Source organism: Dendrobates tinctorius, unplaced genomic scaffold, assembly GCF_039654945.1.
Source record: "Dendrobates tinctorius isolate UK_male_01 unplaced genomic scaffold, ASM3965494v1 ptg000058l, whole genome shotgun sequence".
In the NCBI taxonomy this organism is placed as follows: domain Eukaryota; kingdom Metazoa; phylum Chordata; class Amphibia; order Anura; family Dendrobatidae; genus Dendrobates; species Dendrobates tinctorius.
This window is the reverse complement of record NW_027361726.1, coordinates 9371083-9397448: the sequence shown is the minus strand read 5'-3', so window position 1 is coordinate 9397448 and position 26366 is coordinate 9371083. Positions and strand designations below refer to the sequence as shown.

General features: G+C 46.0%; 1 protein-coding gene and 1 long non-coding RNA gene across 2 annotated transcripts in view; one reads left to right on the top strand and one right to left on the bottom strand.

Moving 5' to 3' along the window:
- The window catches only part of AMN (amnion associated transmembrane protein), a 100817-nt gene that overhangs the window by 15270 nt on the left and 59181 nt on the right, over positions 1 to 26366 (bottom strand). The window contains exons 4-11 of the mRNA XM_073578019.1: positions 15372 to 15456; positions 10824 to 11059; positions 9437 to 9574; positions 9206 to 9314; positions 6285 to 6367; positions 5642 to 5819; positions 5203 to 5374; positions 4399 to 4519 (exon numbers count right to left, since the gene is read on the bottom strand). Coding sequence (XP_073434120.1) covers positions 4399 to 4519; positions 5203 to 5374; positions 5642 to 5819; positions 6285 to 6367; positions 9206 to 9314; positions 9437 to 9574; positions 10824 to 11059; positions 15372 to 15456 — 1122 coding nt within the window. The remainder of the gene's footprint in view (positions 1 to 4398; positions 4520 to 5202; positions 5375 to 5641; positions 5820 to 6284; positions 6368 to 9205; positions 9315 to 9436; positions 9575 to 10823; positions 11060 to 15371; positions 15457 to 26366) is intronic.
- Positions 12298 to 26366, top strand: part of LOC141092116 (uncharacterized) — a 36454-nt gene continuing 22385 nt past the window's right edge. The window contains exon 1 of the long non-coding RNA XR_012232686.1: positions 12298 to 13138. This is a non-coding gene — a long non-coding RNA (uncharacterized lncRNA). The remainder of the gene's footprint in view (positions 13139 to 26366) is intronic.

The following is a 26366-nucleotide window of genomic DNA, read 5'->3' as shown; positions in this document are numbered from 1 at the left end:
GTAATGTATGTACACAGTGACTGCACCAGCAGAATAGTGAGTGCAGCTCTGGAGTATAATTCAGGAGGTAACTCAGGATCAGTAATGTAATGTATGTACACAGTGACTGCACCAGCAGAATACTGAGTGCAGCTCTGTAGTATAATACAGGATGTAACTCAGGATCAGTAATGTATGTACACAGTGACTGCACCAGCAGAATAGTGAATGCAGCTCTGGAGTATAATACAGGATGTAACTCAGGATCAGTAATGTAATGTATGTACACAGTGACTGCACCAGTAGAATAGTGAGTGCAGCTCTGTAGTATAATACAGGATGTAACTCAGGATCAGTAATGTAATGTATGTACACCGTGACTGTACCAGCAGTATAGTGAGTGCAGCTCTGGTGTATAATACAGGATGTAACTCAGGATCAGTAATGTAATGTATGTACACAGTGACTGCACCAGCAGAATAGTGAGTGCAGCTCTGGAGTATAATTCAGGAGGTAACTCAGGATCAGTAATGTAATGTATGTACACAGTGACTGCACCAGCAGAATACTGAGTGCAGCTCTGTAGTATAATACAGGATGTAACTCAGGATCAGTAATGTATGTACACAGTGACTGCACCAGCAGAGCTGTGAGTACTGCTCTAGAGTATAATACAGGATGTAACTCAGGATCAGTAATGTATGTACACAGTGACTGCACCAGCAGAATAGTGAATGCAGCTCTGGAGTATAATACAGGATGTAACTCAGGATCAGTAATGTAATGTATGTACACAGTGACTGCACCAGCAGAATAGTAAGTGCAGCTCTGGAGTATAATTCAGGAGGTAACTCAGGATCAGTAATGTAATGTATTTACACAGTGACTGCACCAGCAGAATACTGAGTGCAGCTCTGTAGTATAATACAGGATGTAACTCAGGATCAGTAATGTGATGTATGTACACAGTGACTGCACCAGCAGAATAGTGAGTGCAGCTCTGGAGTATAATTCAGGAGGTAACTCAGGATCAGTAATGTAATGTATGTACACAGTGACTGCACCAGTAGAATAGTCAGTGCAGCTCTGTAGTATAATACAGGATGTAACTCAGGATCAGTAATGTAATGTATGTACACAGTGACTGTACCAGCAGTATAGTGAGTGCAGCTCTGGTGTATAATACAGGATGTAACTCAGGATCAGTAATGTATGTACACAGTGACTACACCAGCAGAATACTGAGTGCAGCTCTGTAGTATAATACAGGATGTAACTCAGGATCAGTAATGTATGTACACAGTGACTGCACCAGCAGAATAGTGAATGCAGCTCTGGAGTATAATACAGGATGTAACTCAGGATCAGTAATGTAATGTATGTACACAGTGACTGCACCAGTAGAATAGTGAGTGCAGCTCTGTAGTATAATACAGGATGTAACTCAGGATCAGTAATGTAATGTATGTACACTGTGACTGCACCAGCAGAATAGTGAATGCAGCTCTGGAGTATAATACAGTATGTAACTCAGGATCAGTAATGTAATGTACAGTCATATGTTAAAGTTTGGGCACCCCTATTAATGTTAACCTTTTTTCTTTATAACAATTTTGGTTTTTGCAACAGCTATTTCAGTTTCATATATCTAATAACTGATGGACTCAGTTATATTTCTGGATTCAAATGAGGTTTATTGTACTAACAGAAAATGTGCAATCTGCATTTAAACAAAATTTGACCGGTGCAAAAGTATGGGCACCTCAACATAAAAGTGACATTAATATTTCGTAGATTCTCCTTTTGCAAAAATAACAGCCTCTAGTCGCTTTCTGTAGCTATTAATGAGTTCCTGGATCCTGGATGAAGGTATTTGTGACCATTCCTGTTTACAAAACAATTCCAGTTCAGTTAAGTTTGATGGTCGCCGAGCATGGACAGCCCGCTTCAAATCATCCCACACATGTTCAATGATATTCAGGTCTGGGGACTGGGATGGCCATTCCAGAACATTGTAATTGTTCCTCTGCATGAATGCCTGAGTAGATTTGGAGCGGTGTTTTGGATCATTGTCTTGCTGAAATATCCATCCCCTGTGTAACTTCAACTTCGTCACTGATTCTTGCACATTATTGTCAAGAATCTGCTGATACTGAGTTGAATCCATGCGACCCTCAACTTTAACAAGATTCCCGGTGCCGGCATTGGCCACACAGCCCCAAAGCATGATGGAACCTCCACCAGATTTTACTGTGGGTAGCAAGTGTTTTTCTTGGAATGCTGTGTTTTTTAGCCTCCATGCATAACGCCTTTTTGTATGACCAAACAACTCAATCTTTGTTTCATCAGTCCACAGGACCTTCTTCCAAAATGTAACTGGCTTGTCCAAATGTGCTTTTGCATACCTCAGGCGACTCTGTTTGTGGCGTGCTTGCAGAAACGGCTTCTTTCGCATCACTCTCCCATACAGCTTCTCCTTGTGCAAAGTGCGCTGTATTGTTGACTGATGCACAGTGACACCATCTGCAGCAAGATGATGCTGCAGGTCTTTGGAGGTGGTCTGTGGATTGTCCTTGACTGTTCTCACCATTCTTCTTCTCTGCCTTTCTGATATTTTCTTGGCCTGCCACTTCTGGGCTTAACAAGAACTGTACCTGTGTTCTTCCATTTCCTTACTATGTTCCTCACAGTGGAAACTAACAGGTTAAATCTCTGAGACAACTTTTTGTATCCTGCCCCTGAAAAGCTATGTTGAATAATCTTTGTTTTCAGATCATTTGAGAGTTGTTTTGAGGAGCCCATGATGCCACTCTTCATAGGAGAATCAAATAGGAGAACTACTTGCAAGTGGCCACCTTAAATACCTTTTCTCATGATTTGATGCACCTGGCTATGAAGTTCAAAGCTCAATGAGGTTACAAAACCAATTTAGTGCTTCAGGAAGTCAGTAAAAAGTAGTTAGGAGTGTTCAAATCAAGAAAATGATAAGGGTGCCCATACTTTTGCACCGGTCAAATTTTGTTTAAATGCAGATTGCACATTTTCTGTTAGTACAATAAACCTCATTTGAATCCAGAAATATAACTGAGTCCATCAGTTATTAGATATATGAAACTGAAATAGCTGTTGCAAAAACCAAAATTGTTATAAAGAAAAAAGGTTAACATTAATAGGGGTGCCCAAACTTTAACATATGACTGTATGTACACAGTGACTGCACTAGCAGAATACTGAGTGCAGCTCTGGAATATAATACAGGATGAAACTCAGGATCAGTAATGTATGTACACAGTGACTGCACCAGCAGAATAGTGAATGCAGTTCTGGAGTATAATACAGTATGTAACTCAGGATCAGTAATGTAATGTATGTACACAGTGACTGCACCAGCAGAATAGTGAGTGCAGCTCTGGAGTATAATACAGGATGTAACTCAGGATCAGTAATGTAATGTATGTACACAGTGACTGCACCAGCAGAATAGTGAATGCAGCTCTGGAGTATAATACAGGATGTAACTCAGGATCAGTAATGTAATGTATGTACACAGTGACTGCACCAGCAGAATAGTGAGTGCAGCTCTGGAATATAATACAGGATGTAACTCAGGATCAATAATGTACAGTATGTACACAGTGACTGCACCAGCAGAATAGTGAGTGCAGCTCTGGGGTATAATACAAGATGTAACTCAGGATCAGTAATGTAATGTATGTACACAGTGACTGCACCAGCAGAATAGTGAATGCAGCTCTGGAGTATAATACAGGATGTAACTCAGGATCAGTAATGTAATGTATGTACACAGTGACTGCACCAGCAGAATAGTGAGGGCAGCTCTGGAATATAATACAGGATATAACTCAGGATCAGTAATGTAATGTATGTACACAGTGACTGCACCAGCAGAATAGTGAGTGCAGCTCTGGAGTATAATACAGGATGTAACTCAGGATCAGTACAGGATCAGTAATGTAATGTATGTACACAGTGACTGCACCAGCAGAATAGTGAGTGCAGCTCTGGAGTATAATACAGGAGGTAACTCAGGATCAGTAATGTAATGTATGTACACAGTGACTGCACCAGCAGAATAGTGAGTGCAGCTCTGGAGTATAATACAGGATGTAACTCAGGATCAGTACAGGATCAGTAATGTAATGTATGTACACAGTGACTGCACCAGCAGAATAGTGAGTGCAGCTCTGGAGTATAAGACAGGAGGTAACTCAGGATCAGTAATGTAATGTATGTACACAGTGACTGCACCAGCAGCTCTGGAGGATACAGAACAAATAATGTGTGTGACTATGATTTCAGATACAAAGAATGAGAATTGCATATGTGATTGTGTTTTCTAATGGATATATATAATGTCCTGGTCTGATGGATCTAGGAGAGATTGTGCCATATCGTCACCTGATTATTTTCTGCTTCCGACTCAAAAATCGGATTACCAAATCCCCTCCGATCCCCATATTCTGTGTCATCCATTGTAGATCTATTCCGCCAAAATTGAAAACCATCAAAGTGTTGAAGCCTAAGAGGAAAGAGAATATTATGTTACATTTCTGACAGCAAACCTGAAAATGAAAACCCATCTTTTATTAACATTTCGTATGCTCTGTCCCAAAAAGCCTAATAGTGTCCTTGGTCGACCATTGCTCCACTGAAATGGGAACACAGGGACCATTGTAATGATCAGTCGGGGTCTCAGCCGTCAGACACTCAGGAATCGTCAGATCTCAGGTGCAGTATTTGGGTTACAAATGTTTATGAACCCTTCACATTAAATGATAAAAGTCTGTTACATAAAGTCACCACTAGGAGGAGCTTACAAGCTTTCTGCAATCACACAATACCCACACTTTAGACTCCTGTGCTCCCTCTAGTGGTGGAACCCTAAATCAAAATTTGGGATTTTCGTCACAAATAACTCTGAAGATACATTGGATTAAAAAACAAAAGTGTGTCCAACTGCAAACAATTTGACACATTATATAGAGGTGAAGACCTCCGCGTTACAGCAATTCAATGGTCTAATCAGCGTTGATTATTCCTCCGATCTGCTTCTCAAAGAATAACGGTTGGTTTTGCGGAGACCAAAGTAATCTAAAATTCACATTCTGCATTATCAAGCAGCCAATTTGTCCTAAACCCATCATGACAGAACTTGGCGTATTACGATCTACACGTGTCTTATGGGAGCAACATCGTAGTCACCTGCAGGCATCCATTCTGTACAGGAAAAAGGAGGCAGCAACCAACGACAAGCCGAGAACTATGCCCAGGACTATTCCAGAAATCGCCCCAGCGGACATGGGGCTTTTATGGGGACTTGTAAGACCACCGGTGGCAAACTGCATCTCTGCCCTTGTGATGCCGAAAGACTCTCCTGCAGCGAGGAAAGAAAAACACCTCAGAGGACGGAAGACATCACAGAATTGTCTTAGAAGATTTGTGTCACAGGAAGAAGAGGCGACTGCAGCATCCTCTTTCACAGCGCATGCACTCCCTCCGAGCCGCGCGTGCACACCCTCTGAGCCACACATGTGCTGTAAGCAACTGCACATCGGCCTACCTAGGTACATGACGTCACTTTTGACAACACAAGCATATTACAACACATGAGACGCGTCGTGAGAACAGCTATTCTTCCTACCGTGCGTTTCGCTGTCCGCCATGATGTCGTACCCGAGCTGCAGAGCGACGCTTCCTGCCTGCGACCCTTCCTTTTCATCCATCAGTACGATCTGGATTTTTAGTTCCGCTTCGAGTCGTGCCACAGACGACGGGCTCCGGACTTTAGAAATAGCCAACTTGACGGAAGAATATTTTGGCTACAAGAAAATGATAAAAATTTCTTGGATCCTGAAAGGGTTAAATTACATATGGGATGTCCTAGACTGACAGCGATTGTCATTATCCATCACTGGAAACGGGAAGTGCTGACTTATATGGTGGGAAATGGTCGACCTTTACCGGCAGCAAGAGCCGCGTACCAATCTGTGATAAGAGGAAGTGGCTAGAGCCGCCATCAGGAGCTAGAATGGTGGCATGCCGGGGTGCGGCGTATATTGGGGAAATCTAGGTAGCCATATGGCGGCCGGGTGATGTTTCTTGATCTGTGGTATCAGAGGAGCACAGACATTCAGAATTGTAGGAAAGTTGTGTGATCACCAGGCTGTCCTAGAACTGGGACAATATCTGAGAAGAAGCCATGTGACTGAGTAGGGGGGTGACAAGACAAAATGGGGTCACAGACAGCTGGAAGAAGAATCCAAAAAGTGTCATCAGAACAGTACCAGACTAAGAAACGTGTGGAGCAGCCGACTTCTGTACGTCTCCAAGCTGAATGCAGAGGAGTAATCCAAGGAGATGATAACACCTGGTGAAGACAAGGAGATCTGTATGAGATCAAGAGAAGTCATCTACGACAGATACATAATATTCTGTCTTCAGCCACCACTAGGGGGAGCTCCCTGTGTACAGAGATACATAAGATCCTGTCTGCAGCTATCACTAGGGGGAGCTCCTTGTATACAGAGATACATGATAGATCCTATCTGCAGTCACCACTAGGGGGAGCTCTCTATGTACAGAGATACATGATAAGATCCTGTCTGCAGTCACCACTAGGCGGAGCTCCCTGTATACAGAGATACATGATAAGATTTTGTCTGGAGCCACCACTAGGGGGAGCTCCCTGTGTACAGAGGTACATGATAAGATTCTGTCTACAGCCACCACTAGGGGGAGCTCCCTGTATACAGAGATACATGATAAGATTCTGTCTGCAGTCACAGCTAGGGGGAGCGCCCTATGTACAGAGATATATGTTAAGATTCTGTCTGCAGTCACAGCTAGGGGGAGCGCCCTATGTACAGAGATACATGTTAAGATTCTGTCTGCAGTCACCACTAGGGGGAGCTCCCTGTATACAGAAATACATGATAAGATCCTGTCTGCAGCCACCACTAGAGGGAGTTTCCTATGTACAGAGATACATTATAAGATTCTGTCTGCAGTCACCACTCGGGGGAGCTCCCTGTATATAAAGAAATACATGATAAGATTCTGTCTGCAGCCACCACTAGGGGACGCTCCCTGTATACAGAGATGCATAAGATCCTGTCTGCAGCCACCACTAGGGGGAGCTCCCTGTATACAGAAATACATGATAAGATCCTGTCTGCAACCACCACTAGGGGGAGCTCCCTGTATACAGAGATAAGTGATAAGATCCTGTCTGCAGTCACCACTAGGGGGAGCTCCCTGTATACAGAAATACATGATAAGATTGTGTCTGCAGCCACCACTAGGGGGAGCTCCCTGCATACAGAGATACATGATAAGAATCTGTCTGCAGCCATCACTAGGGGTAGCTCCCTGTATACAGAGATACATAATAAGGTTCTGTCTACAGCCATCACTAGGGGTAGCTCCCTGTATACAGAGATACATGACAAGATTCTGTCTGCAGTCACCACTAGGGGGAGCTCCCTTTATACAGAGATACATGATAAGATCCTGTCTTCAGTCACCACTAGGGGAAGCTCCCTGCGTACAGAGATATAATCTTATCATGCATCTCTGTATACAGGGATCTCCCCCTAGTGATGGCTGCAGGCAGGATCTTATCATGTATCTCTGTATACAGTGAGCTCCCCCTAGTGGTGGCTGCAGGCAGGATCTCATTTATCTCTGTAATTGTATACAGGAAGCTCCCTCTAGTGGTGGCGGCAGACAGGATCTTATCATGTATCTCTGTATACAGGGAGCTCCCCCTAGTGATGGCGGAAGACAGGATCTTATCATGTATCTCTGTATACAGGAAGCTCTCCCTAGTGGTGGCTGCAGACAGGATCTTATCATGTATCTCTGTATACAGGGAGCTCCCCCTAGTGGTGGCTGCAGACAGGATCTTATCCTTCATCTCTGTATACAGGGAGCTCCCCCTAGTGGTGACTGCAGACAGGATCTTATCATGTATCTCTGTATACAGGGAGCCCCCCCTAGTGGTGGTTGCAGACAAGATCTTATCATGTATCTCTGTATACAGGGAGCTCTCCCTAGTGGTAGCTGCAGGCAGGATCTTATCATGTATCTCTGTATGCAGGGAGCTCCACCTAGTGGTGGCTGCAGACAGGATCTTATCATGTATCTCTTTATGCAGGGAGCTCCCCCTAGTGGTGGCTGCAGAAAGGATCTTATCATGTATCTCTGTATACAGGGAGCTCCCCCTAGTGGTGAATTGCGGCCATATTGCTTGTCTTTGGAATCAGTATTAAAGGGAATTTGTCACCTATTTTTTCGTATATAAGATGCGGCCACCGCCATCAGAGGCTTATCTACAGAATTCTGTAATGCTATAGATAAGCTCCTGATGTAACCTGAAAGAAAAACTAGTTATATTAGGGTATGTGCACACGCTGCAGATTAGGGTGCGGATTTGGCAGTGCGGATTTTGTAAAATCCGCAGGTAAATCTGCAGGTCAAAAGACCTGCGGTTTTACCTGCGGATTAGCCTGCGGTTTTGCCCTGCGGTTTTTCATCTCCACAATGGAAGAGATGGCAAACCGCAGCGAAATCCGCAGAAAGAATTGACATGTCAATTCTTTCCGCGGTTTAGAAACCGCAGGAAAACCGCGAGGAAGAATCTGCACCGTCTGCATTGGGTTTTTTAATATCCATAGAATATTATGCTACTGTACACCGCAGCAAAAACTGCTGCGGATCCGCAGCAGCCAAATCCGCTGCGGAACAGCAGCAGAATCCGCAGCGTGTGCACACAGCCTTATACCCAAGGAGGGCGGTCCGGTCCTCTCTGACCTTTCCTGGCGCCTGCGCACTGCAGTACTCTGCTCTGCCCTCAACAGGGCAGAGCAGTACGCCTGCGCCGGAGCCACGATGGGAAGCAAAGAAGAGGATGTCATCGTTAGAAGATGGGAGGCGCCTGACCGGACCATGACGCCCATCGGATCCGGACTGGACAGAAGCGCCCCCCCGGTGAGTATAATCTAACTCGTTTTTCTTATTTTCCTCTTTACATTGGAGGCTTATCTACAGCATTACAGAATTCTGTAGATAAGCTCCTGATGGCGGTGGCCGCATCCTATATACGAAAAAAATAGGTGACAGTTTCCCTTTAAGTAGTGGATGAATATGAAAAGTTATCGATAGGGAGGTATGACTCAGGGACTGGCGTGTACTGGTGCAGACCTACCGCAGATTCCACAGCAGTGTCCTACAGGCTGCAGGGGGGCAGCGCAGGGCGACTCTGGACATTTGCCCCCCGTGTGCTGGAGTCGCACAGAGCAGATTTCTTGGAGCACCTAGAAGGAAACCACAGGGACAGGAATTTGTACTTTCCTTGTAGGTAAACAGCAGCGGATTATGTGGTTTTCAGGAGGACAATTTGTTCTTCAGGTGTAAATGGATGGCGCCGCGCCCTCACCCCGTCATTGCCGCATTGGCAGCCCGTGGCGTCCTGGCATCTCAGGGAGGTAATCTGAGGCTGGGCAGGACCCGGGAACTGCAGCTTCCCAGTGGGCAACTTAAGATATTGCAAAAAGTCTTCATTCTTGGTGAATTTCTGAGAGACAAAAAGAAACAAAAACATTTAAAGGGACTGTCCATCACGGAGTTTGTGGGGTTTTCTAGCTCCAGATCCAGCTTCATCTCTAATAATCAAGGTAAAGAAGAGACATTACAAGCAACAACTCTCACCCCAAGGAAGTGAGCATTGCTTTACACTGCAGCTTGGCTTGTTCTCATTGTCTCATTACTGACTTCCTGCTGAAGAAAATCAATGTGCAGAATGAGGCAATATGAAAGGAAAGGGACAGTGATGTGATAATCTGCAGACTATATATTAATTATCTGGACTTAAGAGCAATGGTCTGCAGAGATCCCAGAAAGGCAATACTGTGCAGAATATGGCAATATGTGCCAGGAGGTAGAGGGGAGAGCAATGACCTGCAGAGGTCATTCAAGGTCATTGGTGTAATAGTCTGCAGAGCATTACTTTGTTGCTGTGGCCAGGGAAGGGTTAACGCTCTGCAGCAGAGAATTCGCCATTGTATCCAGAAGAAAGATCTTTAATTAATGAAGAAAACGCCCAGAAACCTGAGCTGTGACTGTGAGTCACCTGGAGACGAGTCAGTGCAGGTGTGAACAGGGGGCTGATAACAGCGAGCAACAACACGCGCACATGTACTGCACACAGCTGAGGGTTTGTCACATTTACACCCAGTCCACACAATTCTCTGTGACCCAAACAGGCCAGAAGCCACAGACACATTGTACCCAAGTGTCGCAGGCCAGATACATTGTAACAAACCCTCAGCTGTGAGAAGTATCCGCTCATGGCCAGTGTGGTGTAAAGAAGAATGATCTCATTCACTGACAGCAGAAATGTGGAAAATGGGGAGAAATTCACCCACAAAGTGAAGCGGAAAAAAGCAGAACGTTTCCGAATGCAAGGAGTACACTTCATTTAGTAGACGAGCCCTTTAAGGCCGGGGCGACAATGTGACACTTGCTGCATTTATGGCGGCTGCACCCCTGTCATATCAGTTGGGGGACACTTCATTTACCATTTAGGGGTCCCATTTCCTAACATTGCCTCCATACAACTCCCATCATCCCTGTGTGACAGCCCGGGGCAATATTTGGCTTCTTGGCTCCCCCTGCTGGCAGTCTGTGGTATATACTAGTGCAGGTTGCACAGGAGCTGTATATTGTAACCATGGAGACACCAAGTCTGCACAGGAGCTGTATACACAAAACGAAGATGCACAGGGACAAATAAAAATCAGAAAAGCCGCCATTAATGAACTCACCTGTCCCAGCACAGAAATGCTCCTCAGCTGCACGTCTGATCCCGTCTCCGGCATTTGGACCCGAAAAGAGGTTTCAGGTGAAAATGAGACATCGTCATAGCGACAAGGAACAGATTCTGCGTCCACGGCGAAAAGGAACCTGTCCATCTCCAGGTCGTCGGTGGACAGGGCAGAGCGCCAGAGCAACGGGTCAAACCAATGGTAGCGATCCACATCGTCAAAGTGTACGGACGACCCTGAGGGTAAAAAACACGGAGTCACGAACATGACCTGGCGTGTACAGTACTGCCTGATACCAGCCACAATGCAAGTCATAAACTCAGCCCGCAGCCACCCAATGTGAGGTTCTGCAGCAGCTGAGGCGTGTAGAATGAGGTTCTGCAGCAGCTGAGGTGCTGGGCAACTGAGGTGTGTACAGGGCCGCCATCAGAGCATTACTGCCCTGACTAGCGTATGGGGCCCGATCAGCAGAGGGGGCCCGCATCGGACCCCGTCACCTCTACCCATTGGACCCCACTGCCCTGTCCCCAGTGGCAGGATTCTGCCGATCCAGTAACTGAATCGGCATCCAGGATGCAGGTTCAGTTACTCTATTACCGTGCGGGCCCGCACGGCAATAGTTAAAGCTGCCAGCCAATTGGAGGCTGGCAGCTGAGATCAGCGAACATGTCACCAGCGTCTGACGTCATTGTCAGCCGCCGGCAAGTGCGCGCTTTCAGGTGAAGATCGCTCGCTGCTGGAGCGCGGCAAGGTAAGAGGAAAGGTGTTTTTTTTGTTTTTTTTAAAATTAGTATTGAAAGTGTCAAGCCGGGCCCGGCAGGATGTAGACGGAGCAGGATGTAGACAGGCATGATTGGAGACACGGGGGGCATGATTGGAGACACGGGGGCATGATTGGAGACACTGGGGACATGATTGGAGACACTGAGGGCAGGATTGGAGACACATGGGGCAGGATTGGAGACACAGGGGGCATGATTGGAGACATGGGACAGGATGAAAGACACTGGGGGCAGGATTGGAGATGGGGCAGGATTGAGGGCAGGGTGGAGACGGGCAGGATTGGAGACACGAGGGCATGATTGGAGACATGGGGCAGGATGAAAGACACAGGGGGCAGGATTGGAGACACAACGGGCAGGATTGGAGACACAAGGGGCTGGCTTGGAGACACAAGGGGCAGGATTGGAGACCCAAGGGGCAGGATTGGAGACACAAGGGGCAGAATGAAAGACACGGGGACATTATTGGGGACACTGGGGGCATGATTGGAGACACTGGGGGCATGATGGAAGACACTGGGGGGCAGGATTGGAGACACTGGGGGCATGATGGGAGACACGGGGCAGAATGGAGACACAGGGGGTAGCATGGAGACACAGTGGGCATGATTGGAGACACTGGGGGGCATGATTGGAGACACTAGGGGCATGATTGGAGACACTGGGGGCATGATTGGAGACACGGGGCAGAATGGAGACACAAGGGGTAGCATGGAGACACGGTGGGCATGATTGGAGACACAGGGGGCAGGATTGCAGACACAGGGGCAGAATGAAAGACACGGAGGCAGGATTGAAGACACTGGGGGCATGATTGGAGACACGGGGGCATGATTGGAGACACGGGGAGCATGATTGGAGACACTTGGGGCATGACGAGACACAGGAGGCATGATTTGAGACACAGGGCAGGATGAAAGAAATGGGGGGCAAGATTGGAGACACAAGGGGTAGGATTAGAGACACTGGGGGCAGGGTTGGAGACTGATGGGGCAGGACTGGAGACAGATGAGGCCGGATTGGAGACAGACGAGACAGGATTGGAGACAGATGGGGTAGGATGGAGACAGATGGTGCAGGTTCATGGGGCAGGATGGATATGATGGAGACAGATGAGGCAGGATGGGGAGATCATATAGGGCAGAATGGATACTCATGAGGGCAGGATGAGAGAACATATGGCTGAAGCTATGAATGAGACACACGGGGGTCAGGATGGGGGATATTATTACCATAGGGGCTAATTAAGGGATATTATTGCTGCAGTGATGTATTTATTTTATTTTTTGAGTATACTGTTTTAAATGGGTGGCGATCCTGTTACTGTGTAGAGTGATACTATGTTGCCTTTTTTTTCTTCATGGGGTGTAATGTAGAAGATGGGAAAAAATAAGTAATGTGTTCTGCAAGCAGAGCTCTAGATAACTGTGTTATTTCCTGCAGAGACAAGCCCTGGCTGGAAGAAGTGATGGCGCTCTGTGCTGGATGAAAGATGAAAAGAGAAGATAAGGCCTTCACCTAGAGACGTCACTGGTGAGTCAGTGTGTTACCTGTACACTGACACTATACACTGTATACTAGGGTGACCGGATCTCATATGGGGGGGAAAAAATGTCGGAATCTTGTTCATCTGGACCCCACAAAACGATTCCCCTTTCCAGATATTGAGATAGCCAAAATTTGAGCTCGATCAAACGACGTTAACCCGTGCCGCTCGTTGCTCAAAGTTTGAAAAAATCCAAATTGAGGTATTTTAAGATTTAGGTATTTTGCATAGTCTGTTAGACTATAAAGAGTGTGACAACAACATTGCAGAAATAGCCCTGACCAAATTTTCGAACCATTTGTGGTATTTGAATGCAGAGTTGGTGGGATTATTGTTTTTTGATCCCACCATTACAGACAATGAAAAGTTGTTAATGGCTAATAAATTGCTCAGTAGCACAGATGAACCATCAGAGCACGCTAGGGTTGTAAATCCAAAAGTTAGGAAAGAAAAATTAAAAGAGGTAGGAAGTAACCGACTTTAACGACCTTCTGACAAAAGATGAAGAACAAAAGCAATATGTCCTGCAAGTTGTAAGCAAATGCCGAGCATTATATTCTGACGTTTCGAAAACTACTTTAACAAAAGCTCTAGAATAGATTAGATAACTATGTAAAATTATCAACTCATGTAGGTTAGCGTGCTCTGATGGTTCATCTGTGCTACTGAGCAATTTATTAGCCATTAACAACTTTTCATTGTCTGTAATGGTGGGATCAAAAAACGATAATCCCACCAACTCTGCATTCAAATACCACAAATGGTTCGAAAATTTGGTCAGGGCTATTTCTGCAATGTTGTTGTCACATTCTTTATAGTCTAACAGACTATGCAAAATACCTAAATCTTAAAATACCTCAATTTGGATTTTTTCAAACTTTGAGCGACGAGCGGCACGGGTTAACGTCGTTTGATCGAGCTCAAATTTTGGCTCTCTCAATATCTGGAAAGGGGAATCGTTTTGTGGGGTCCAGACGGACAAAATTGCGACATTGATTTTTTGCGGTCACCCTAGTGTATACTATATACAGATGTCCTGTGTATAATGTCACCAGTGATCACTGTATTACCTATACATTATATACAGAGCTCCTGTGTATAATGTCATTGATCACTGTATTACCTGTACACAAACACTGCATACTAAGTAGAGATCTCCTGTGTATAATGGCACTTACGGTGATCATATTGTGCTTTTTTTATTACTGATCTGGATTGTAGTATTCAGTCACTATGTGGTGGTAATATGTGGTCTGGACATGGTGTTGCGGTATTTGTCCCTTGCATGTGCTATTTGTCACTTTGTGGTGGTAATATGTGGTCTGGTCATGGGGCGGTGGTATTTGTTCCTTGTATGTGATATTATTCGGTCACTGTGGTGGTAATATGTGTTCCTTGTATGTGGTATAATAGGTCACCATGTGGTGGTAATATGGTGTCTGGTCATGGTGCGGTGGTATTTGTCCCTTGTATGTGATATTATTGGTCATTTTAAAAATTGAAAAATAAATACAAATATACCTAAATTGTATTGCATATTTTAACAAATATTTAATAGGTCACAGTAGAGTCTACTGTGTCGTGATGGTCGCTTAAAAAATCTTTTGGCCAAAACAAAAGCTTCTGGATATATGTGTTATCTGGTGATGGTAACTGTTAATGTGTGATTGGTGAGAAGTGGAGATTTTCCAAGAGAGAGCATGGGACTATGGACAGTTTGAGGGGTGGAGGCGGGGCTGGGGTGGAGCCTGGGCGGAGTCTCAAGGGGGCCGGAAAATTTTGCCATTATGGGGCCTGGAAATTCCTAGTGGCAGCCCTGGGTGTGTAAAATGAGGTTCAGCAGCTGAGGTGTGTGTTTTATGAGGTTCTGCAGCAGCTGAGGTGTATATAATGAGGTTCTACAACCGCCGAGGTGTATAATGAGGTTCTGCAGCAGCTGAGGTGTGTAGAATGAGGTTCTGCATCAGCTGAGGTGTGTACTATGAGGTGCTGCGCAGCTGAGATGTGTAGAATGAGGCTCTGCAGCAGCTGAGGTGTGTGTGTTTTATGAGCTTCAGCAGCAGCTGAGGTATTTAGAATGAGGTTCTGCAGCAGCTGAGATGTGTATAATGTGGTTCTGCAGCAGCTGAGGTGGGTATAATGAGGTTCTGCAGCAGCAGGTTATTCTGATATATACCACTGCAGTCCACTAGGGGGCACTGTATATCACTGTCTTCTCACCTTCTCCACATTCTGGATCCTCTGTGGACGCAGCCATGAAGCCGGCACCGTGTGACAGGAGGAACTCTCCATCCCAGGGCATGTACTAGACACAGACATGGACACTAATAATGCAGCTGGAAATAATACGACTACTCTGCAGCACTTTTACTGTTCTCCAGCAGGGGCAGGACTATCTGTGAGCGTTCACCGACCTGCGCTGCGGCCATTTATTCTTCACCAGATGCGCCATTGTCAGGTTCCCACAGCGCGCACCAGTCACCCACTATGAGCTGTGCGCCTCCAGGGGTCCTCACCATTACATTGGGGTCAGGCTCAGCGTACTGCCAGCCCTCTACACCTCAGGGGTAACAGGTGTGCAGATAGCAATGACAAACTTTTATTAAGGGGGTCCTCTGGCACCTGCCCACCATTGATGTAGCCTGAAGCTTATGGGCTCCGATGCCAAGACCCCCAACCATCACAAGTCTTTAATGATTTTCTCATATGAGACCTTTTGGACCCCACTAGGTTCCAGGGAATCGGGTGCGCCTGGAACTGCTGCACCCACGGTAGTGACGCCAGGTGCCCAAATCCTACTCTAATTGAGAACAGATGCAGAAGATGGACACAGGACCCCGGGGCCCTTATAGCGACTGATGCATCATTTCACACACAGCGGACACCCCCATACACACTACACGGAACGGCGGCTCCGCAGCCATTAGTAACCGCAGGACGTTTGTCATTTACCGTGTCCTCGTCCTGTTCCCTGAGCCTCGGCCGCACTTCTTACCCCTAATGCCTCAGAATGATTTGTCTCTACAATGTCCTCCTCAATATTCTTCCTATTCTTAGTAAATCTCCAGCAGGGATCACAGATCGGAACCAGTCTACCAGGGGCGCCAACAACTCTCATCTTCTGTAACTTCACTTTATCCCCTAAAATACTAAACTTCCAAACAAACTCCAGTCTACGGGGGGCGCCTCCTCTGAAGGTAGTTGGTTAGCTATTGTAAGTAGCCAAAACATCATTATGCTTCTCAGAAAAATGGCCACAAGGGGGCGACAGCAAGATTTCCTCTCTGCAATGTGAGAAGAGGGTGCAAAGCTTCGGCTCCGTTCCCTGCAATAGTGTAGAACGGCTTCACTTGCAATATAAAGTAGATCATCAATAAACAGACTCCTCCCCCTTCAGACTCCTCCCATTTGTCTACATTGGATACTTATAATCCCTAACCCCAAATCACCCCTTTACCACTGACCTCCTACTGCTAAATGTGTGCATATGCAAAGCAGCCAATCCAAAAAAAGAAGAGCTGCAGTGTAAAGCATGGGAGAAAGGAACCAAACAACAGCTTTAAAGAGACACATGGCTGATTTCAGATTCTATTGGGCACCCAAACACAAGGAAGCAATGATCGTACGCTTATGGGCAGTAATGCAGCGCTGTGGTCCTGGACAACATCTGCAAGGAGTTTGTATGTTCTCCTTGTGTTTGCGTGGGTTTCCTCTGGGTTCTCTGGTTTCCTCCCACATTCCAAAGACAAACTGATAGGGAATTTAGATTGTGAGCCCCAATGGGGACAGAAAATGATGTCTGTAAAGTGCTGCAAAATTAATGGTGCTATATAAGTGAGTAAAACCAATTTTTACAACGAGAAAACAAAAAGAACCTTAAACACTATATGCAAAATCATCATAGCAAACCAAGCGAAAAAATATATATATAATAATATACTGGACACACTCCCCTTGATAACGCATTTGTGCAAAACGAGTGTCGGGGCGGCAGTAATGGTCCCCCAAAGGACTCTGTGATTACACTATGGGTAAGCAATGACTCAAGTTAGCCTTCTTTTAGTTATATAGCTGCACTAAATAGAGATCTACTTTATACATATAGAATTAATGTCCATTTGGCAGCCATTTAATTGCTAGCTGCGTAGATTTGGCATTTGTGCCGTAAATCACACTTGATTTACCATCACTTCTTTTTCTTTACTTGAATTACCCTCGAATCCACACACGTGTCTTCCTTTTTGTATGATGCTCATATTTTTTTACCAGAGCTGTTCAAAAGAAGCTGAGCTGTGATCGGTTGGTATGGCCAACAGTTTTCCTTGCAACTAATCACTAAGCATCTCTCATTTCATCAGAGCTGGTTAAAAGTAGCTGAGCTGTGATTGGTTGCTATGCGCAAGTTTTCCCACTTGACAACACTTCAGCAGACACTGACATGGTGGGAGAAATCTAGCATCCCTGGGAACATAAGCTCCAGCCATTGTCTGTCCCCCAGAAAGGAGCAGTGAGTACATGACAGAAATTAATCCCCCCGTGTGGTATCATTAAGTGACACACATGAATGTAGGAAAGTGCACATATTAAATGTCATGTGGATTTAATATTTTCTCACAGACACATTTATGCATTATTGATGTGTTACTGTGCTCTGATGCGGTGAGTTTTTTTAAAGTGCTACTTTCCCCACAATTCACCTGAATATACCTATATAACATGTAATGCTTTTCCCATAACAACCCATTAAATATGATACTATACTGCATACAGATGCTGTACATCCATGAGCAACTCAGCCGGACAAATTACAAGTTGACGGTGCATGAAAATGTGTGTGAAGGTTCTCTACTGTACTAATGTATAAGGTTTGTGCCTGTCCATTGGTGAAAAGCATGACTGTGCTATTTATGGTGGCAGATAAGTGAGAATATCAGCCTGATCAGTAGAAAACCTGGGATCTTAGTGAACCATGTTTCTGTGTAATTTCACTATTCTGCTTTTACTGGCTTTGATGGGATGATGTGGGATATTAGGGGTAGTAGTCCGGTGGTTCTGGTGGAATGATGTGGGATATCTGGGGTAGTCCAGTGACTCTGGCTGATGGGATGATGTGGACAGAGCCGGCGTTAGGGGCAGGCAGACCAGGCAGCTGCCTAGGGCCCCCGCTCCTCCCAGGGGCCCCCAGCCAGCGGCACATCACACAGCCACTATGAAGCCCTTGTGAGGCAGGTGGGCCCGCCTGCCCCCAGCGCCGACTCCCGCCGCCACGGCATTGAAGGAGGCAGTGATGGAGGAGAGAGTGTCAGCTGACGCTCCCTCTCCCATCATTCCCCGCTCTGCCTCTGACACAGCGGGGGCGCGATGATGTCATCGCGCTCTCACTGTGTGCCAGACAGAGCAGGAGGAGACAGGAGCAGCCAGCAGTGCAGGCACGAGGAGAAGGTGAGGAGTGTTTTTTTGTTTTTTTTTAAATCCGTGTGAGTACTGGACTGTGGGGCCACTCTGGGGGGACTATATACCATGCTGGGCTGTATTACACATGCTGGGGGGCTATATACCATGCTGGGCCGTATTATACCATGCTGGGGGCTATATACCATGCTGGGCTGCATTACACCTTTCTGAGGGGGGGCTACATACCATACTGGGCTGTATTATAGCATGCTCGGCTGTATCATACCATGCTGGGCCGTATTATACCATGCTGGCCTGTATTACACCATTCTGGGGGGGCTATATACCATGCTGGGCTGTATTATACCATGCTCGGCTGTATCATACCATGCTGGGGGACTATATACCATGCTGGGCCGTATTATACCATGCTGGGCTGTATTACACCATTCTGGGGGGGGCTATATACCATGCTGGGCTGTATTATACCATGCTCGGCTGTATCATACCATGCTGGGGGGGGCTATATACCATGCTGGGCTGTATTATACCATGCTGAGCCGTATTATACCATGCTGGGCTGTATTACACCATTCTGGGGGGGCTATATACCGTGCTGGGCTGTATTATACCATTCTGGGGAGGCTATATACCATGCTGGGCTGTATTATACCTTGCTGGGCTGTATTATACCATTCTGGGGGGCTATATACCATGCTGGGCTGTATTATACCGTGCTGGGCTGTATTATACCATTCTGGGGGCTATATACCATGCTGGACTATATTATACCATGATGGGCTGTATTATATCATGCTGGGCTGTATTATACCATTCTGGGGGGGTGCTATATACCATGCTGGGCTGTATTATACCATGCTGGGCTGTATTATACCATTCTGGGGGTGGCTATATACCATGCTGGGCTGTATTATACCATGCTGGGCTGTATTAAACCGTGCTGGGCTGTATTATACCATTCTGGGGGGCTATACACCATGTTGGGCTGTATTATACCATGCTGGGCTGTATTATACCATGGTGGGATGTATTATACCATGGTGGGTTGTATTATACCATGGTAGGCTATATACCATACTGTGCTGTATACTATGGTGGGCTGGGCTGTATACCATGGTGGGCTGGGCTGTATACCATGTGGTGCTGGGCTATATACCATGTGGTGCTGGGCTATATACAGTCATATGTAAAAGTTTGGGCACCCCTATTAATGTTAACCTTTTTTCTTTATAACAATTTTGGTTTTTGCAACAGGTATTTCAGTTTCATATATCTAATAACTGATGGACTCAGTTATATTTCTGGATTCAAATGAGGTTTATTGTACTAACAGAAAATGTGCAATCTGCATTTAAACAAAATTTGACCGGTGCAAAAGTATGGGCACCCTTATCATTTTCTTGATTTGAACACTCCTAACTACTTTTTACTGACTTCCTGAAGCACTAAATTGGTTTTGTAACCTCATTGAGCTTTGAACTTCATAGCCAGGTGTATCAAATCATGAGAAAAGGTATTTAAAGTGGCCACTTGCAAGTAGTTCTCCTATTTGATTCTCCTATGAAGAGTGGCATCATGGGCTCCTCAAAACAACTCTCAAATGATCTGAAAACAAAGATTATTCAACATAGCTTTTCAGGGGAAGGATACAAAAAGTTGTCTCAGAGATTTAACCAGTCAGTTTCCACTGTGAGGAACATAGTAAGGAAATGGAAGAACACAGGTACAGTTCTTGTTAAGCCCAGAAGTGGCAGGCCAAGAAAAATATCAGAAAGGCAGAGAAGAAGAATGGTGAGAACAGTCAAGGACAATCCACAGACCATCTCCAAAGACCTGCAGCATCATCTTGCTGCAGATGGTGTCACTGTGCATCGGTCAACAATACAGCGCATGCATAACGCCTTTTTGTATGACCAAACAACTCAATCTTTGTTTCATCAGTTCACAGGACCTTCTTCCAAAATGTAACTAGCTTGTCCAAATGTGCTTTTGCAGACCTCAGGCGACTCTGTTTGTGGCGTGCTTGCAGAAACGGCTTCTTTCGCATCACTCTCCCATACAGCTTCTCCTTGTGCAAAGTGCGCTGTATTGTTGACCGATGCACAGTGACACCATCTGCAGCAAGATGATGCTGCAGGTCTTTGGAGGTGGTCTGTGGATTGTCCTTGACTGTTCTCACCATTCTTCTTCTCTGCCTTTCTGATATTTGTCTTGGCCTGCCACTTCTGGGCTTAACAAGAACTGTACCTGTGTTCTTCCATTTCCTTACTATGTTCCTCACAGTGGAAATTGACTGGTTAAATCTCTGAGACAACTTTTTGTATCCTTCCCCTGAAAAGCTATGTTGAATAATCTTTGTTTTCAGATCATTTGAGAGTTGTTTTGAGGATCCCATGATGCCACTCTTCATAGGAGAATCAAATAGGAGAACTACTTGCAAGTGGCCACTTTAAATACCTTTTCTCATGATTTGATACACCTGGCTATGAAGTTCAAAGCTCAATGAGGTTACAAAACCAATTTAGTGCTTCAGGAAGTCAGTAAAAAGTAGTTAGGAGTGTTCAAATCAAGAAAATGATAAGGGTGCCCATACTTTTGCACCGGTCAAATTTTGTTTAAATGCAGATTGCAAATTTTCTGTTAGTACAATAAACCTCATTTGAATCCAGAAATATAACCGAGTCCATCAATTATTAGATATATGAAACTGAAATACCTGTTGCAAAAACCAAAATTGTTATAAAGAAAAAAGGTTAACATTAATAGGGGTGCCCAAACTTTTACATATGACTGTACTATGCGGCTGTGTTATTTACCATGGGGGGTACATTTTACATTATATTCTATAGGGGGAGGCTGTGTTCTATAATATGGGGGGCTATATTATATTCTATGGAGAGGTGGGCTGTATTATATTTATTATATTTGATGGGGGCTGCATTATACTATTTGAGGAGGGCTACATTGTATTCTATGTAGGGGCTACATTATACTATATAAGGGGCTGCATTATATCCTATGAGGGGGTTGCCATATATTCTATGGAGGGGCTGCATTATACTATATGGGGGTGGGACTGAATTATATTCTATGGGGGGGTAACATTATATTCTGTGGAGTGGCTGCATTATACTCTGGGATAGCTGCATTATTCTCTAAGGGGTGTATGCATTATACTATAAGAGGGGGCTACATTATATTCTATGGGGTTACATTATATTGTATGGCGGGGCTGCATTATACTCTGTGGGGTGGCTGCATTATGCTCTATTGGGTGGCTGCATTATACTATATGTGGGCTGCATTATACTATATCGAGGACTATGGGGAATACATTATATGAAGAACTATGGGGTGCATTATGCTATGGGAAGTGAATTGTACTACATGGCTGACTAAGGCGGTGCATTATACTATATGGAGAACTATGAGGAGTGTATTATACTATATGGAGGATTGAGCAGTGTATTTTAATATATGGAGGGCTATGAGGAGTGTATTATACTATATGGAGGACTATGGGGCAGATTATATTATATGGAGGACTATGGGATGTAAACTGTAGATGCTGCTGATAACATGATACTGTATGGTGATCTGTTAGGGTGTGTGCACAAGTTGCGGATTAGTCTGCGGCTTTTTCTGTAGAGAATCCATATCTCTTGGCAGAAACCGCAGGGTAAAACACATGCATTTTTCCTGCAGATTCCTAGCATGTGTACAGCGGATTTGATGCAGGTTCTAGTGAGGGTTGGCAGTGCGGGTGAGAGAGAGATTGCTTGATTTGTATGTCCCGGAACGTACACTCCAGCTGCGGTTCCGCAAAAAAGAAGTAACATGCTGCAGAAAATAAACTGCAGCAAATCTGCGTGGAATTTTCCGCAGCATGTGCACGGCAGATTTGGTTTTCCATAGGTTTACATGGTACTGTAAACAGCATGGAAACTGCTGCGCATCCGCAGGACCTAATCCGCTGCGGATCCACAGGACCAAATCCGCTGCAGATCCGCAGCAAAAACCGCAACATGTGCACACACCCCTAGTGATCCATTAGTGATTGTTCTGTCCCCATCATTCTTTCTCAGGCGGTGGAAAGAGGCCGGGAAACAAGTGCTGAACGACTTCAATATTGTCGATCACACTCATTTAGCGGCCTGAACTCAGCGCATGTAACTACAACCGAAATGCTTCTGTGTGATGTGCAATATGTTAGCATTTGGGGCCCATTTTAAACTTTGCCTAGGGCCCTACTTTGCCTAAAACCGGCCCTGGATGTGGGATATTAGGGGTAGTAGTCCGGTGACTCGGGCTGACAGGACGATATGGGATATTAGGGGGAGTAGTCCGGTGGTTCTGGCTGCCGGGATGATGTGGGATATTAGTGGTAGTAGTCCGGTGGCTCTGACGGGATGATGTGGGATATTAGGGGTAGTAGTCCGATGGCTCTGGCTGACGGGATGATGTGGGATATTAGGGGTAGTAGTTTGGTGGCTCTTGCTGATAGGATGATGTGGGATATTAGGGGTAGTAATCCAGTGGCTCTGGCTGATGGGATGATGTGGGATATTAGGGGTAGTAGTCCGGTGGCTCTGGCTGACGGGATGATGTGGGATATTAGGGGTAATAGTCCGATGGCTCTGGCTGATGGGATGATGTGGGATATTAGGGGTAGTAGTCCGGTGGCTCTGGCTGATGGGATGATGTGGGATATTAGTGGTAGTAGTCCGGCGGGTGTGACGGGATGATGTGGGATATTAGTGGTAGTTGTCTGGTGGCTCTGGCTGACTGGACAATGTGGGATATTAGTGGTAGTAGTCCGGTGGCTCTGGCTGACGGGATGATGTGGGATATTAGGGGTAGTAGTCCGGTGGCCCTGGCTGACGGGATGATGTGGGATATTATGGGTAGTAGTCCGGTAGCTGTGATGGGATGATGTGGGATATTAGGGGTAGTAGTCCGGTGGCTCTGGCTGATGGGATGATGTGGGATATTAGGGGTAATAGTCCTGTGGCTCTGGCTGATGGGATGATGTGGGATATTAGGGGTAGTAGTCCGGTGGCTCTGGCTGATGGGATGATGTGGGATATTAGGGGTAGTAGTCCGGTGGCTCTGGCTGATGGGATGATGTGGGATATTAGGGGTAATAGTCCTGTGGCTCTGGCTGATGGGATGATGTGGGATATTAGGGGTAGTAGTCCGGTGGCTCTGGCTGATGGGATGATGTGGGATATTAGGGGTAGTAGTCCGGTGGCTCTGGCTGATGGGATGATGTGGGATATTAGGGGTAATAGTCCGGTGGCTCTGGCTGATGGGATGATGTGGGATATTAGGGCTAGTAGTCCGCTGGCTCTGGCTGACAGGATGATGTGGGATATTATGGGTAGTAGTACGGTGGCTGTGACGGGATGATGTTGGATATTAGGGGTAGTAGTACTGTGGCTCTGACGGGATGATGTGGGATATTAGGGGTAGTAGTCCAGTGGCTCTGACGGGATGATGTGGGATATTAGGGGTAGTAGTCCGGTGGCTCTGACGGGATGATGTGGGATATTAGGGGTAGTAGTCCGGTAGCTCTGACGGGATGATGTGGGATATTAGGGGTAGTAGTCCGGTGGCCCTGGCTGACGGGATGATGTGGGATGTTAGGGGTAGTAGTCCGGTGGCTGTGACGGGATGATGTGGGATATTAGGGGTAGTAGTACGGTGGCTGTGACGGGATGATGTGAGATATTAAGGGTAGTAGTCCGGTGGCTCTGACTGATGGGATGATGTGGGATATTAGGGGTAGTAGTCCGGTGGCTCTGGCTGATGGGATGATGTGGGATATTAGGGGTAATAGTCCGGTGGCTCTGGCTGATGGGATGATGTGGGATATTAGGGGTAATAGTCCGGTGGCTCTGGCTGATGGGATGATGTGGGATATTAGGGGTAATAGTCCGGTGGCTCTGGCTGATGGGATGATGTGGGATATTAGGGGTAGTAGTTCGATGGCTCTGGCTGACGGGATGATGTGGGATATTAGGGGTAATAGTCCGGTGGCTCTGACTGATGGGATGATGTGGGATATTAGGGGTAATAGAATCAAAGAATCATAGAATCGTAGAGTTGGAATGGACCTCCTGGGCCATCTGGTCCAACCCCCTGCTCAAAGCAGGATTCGCTAAATCATCCCAGTCAGATGTCTGTCCAGCCTCTGTTTGAAGACTTCCATTGAAGAAGAACTCACCACTTCTCGTGGTAGCCTGTTCCACTCATTGATCACTCTAACTGTCAAAAAGTTTTTTCTAATATCTAATCTGTGTCTCCTCCCATTCAGTTTCATCCCATTGCTTCTAGTCTTTCCTTGTGCAAATGAGAATAAAGTTGATCCTTCTACAATGTGACAACCCTTTAGATATTTGTAGACACCTATTAAGTCTCCTCTCAGTCTTCTCTTTTGCAAACTAAACATTCCCAAATCCTGCAACCTTTCCTCATAAGACAGGGTTTGCAGACCGGTCACCATTCTGGTCGCTCTTTTCTGAACTTGCTCCAGTTTGTTGATGTCTTTTTTAAAATGTGGTGCCCAAAACTGGACACAATATTCCAGATAAGGTCTGACCAAAGAGGAGTAGAGGGAATTAATGACTTCACGTGATCTAGACTGTATGCTTCTGTTAATACATCCTAGAATTGCATTTGCCTTTTTTTGCTGCTGCATCACACTGTTGACTCATATTCAGTCTGTGATCTATTAGCTCGGTGGCTCTGGCTGATGGGATGATGTGGGATATTAGGGGTAGTAGTTCGATGGCTCTGGCTGATGGGATGATGTGGGATATTAGTAGTCCGGTGGCTCTGGCTGACGGGATGATGTGGGATATTAGGGGGAGTAGTCTGGTGGCTCTGGCTGACGGGATGATGTGGGATATTAGGGGTAATAGTCCGGTGGCTCTGGCTGATCGGATGATGTGGGATATTAGGGGTAGTAGTTCGGTGGCTCTGGCTGATGGGATGATGTGGGATATTAGGGGTAATAGACCGGTGGCTCTGGCTGATGGGATGATGTGGGATATTAGTGGTAGTAGTCCGGCGGGTGTGACGGGATGATGTGGGATATTAGTGGTAGTTGTCTGGTGGCTCTGGCTGACTGGACAATGTGGGATATTAGTGGTAGTAGTCCGGTGGCTCTGGCTGACGGGATGATGTGGGATATTAGGGGTAGTAGTCCGGTGGCCCTGGCTGACGGGATGATGTGGGATATTATGGGTAGTAGTCCGGTAGCTGTGATGGGATGATGTGGGATATTAGGGGTAGTAGTACGGTGGCTGTGACGGGATGATGTGGGATATTAGGGGTAGTAGTCCGGTGGCTCTGGCTGATGGGATGATGTGGAATATTAGGGGTAATAGTCCTGTGGCTCTGGCTGATGGGATGATGTGGGATATTAGGGGTAGTAGTCCGGTGGCTCTGGCTGATGGGATGATGTGGGATATTAGGGGTAGTAGTCCGGTGGCTCTGGCTGATGGGATGATGTGGGATATTAGGGGTAATAGTCCGGTGGCTCTGGCTGATGGGATGATGTGGGATATTAGGGCTAGTAGTCCGCTGGCTCTGGCTGACAGGATGATGTGGGATATTATGGGTAGTAGTACGGTGGCTGTGACGGGATGATGTTGGATATTAGGGGTAGTAGTACTGTGGCTCTGACGGGATGATGTGGGATATTAGGGGTAGTAGTCCAGTGGCTCTGACGGGATGATGTGGGATATTAGGGGTAGTAGTCCGGTGGCTCTGACGGGATGATGTGGGATATTAGGG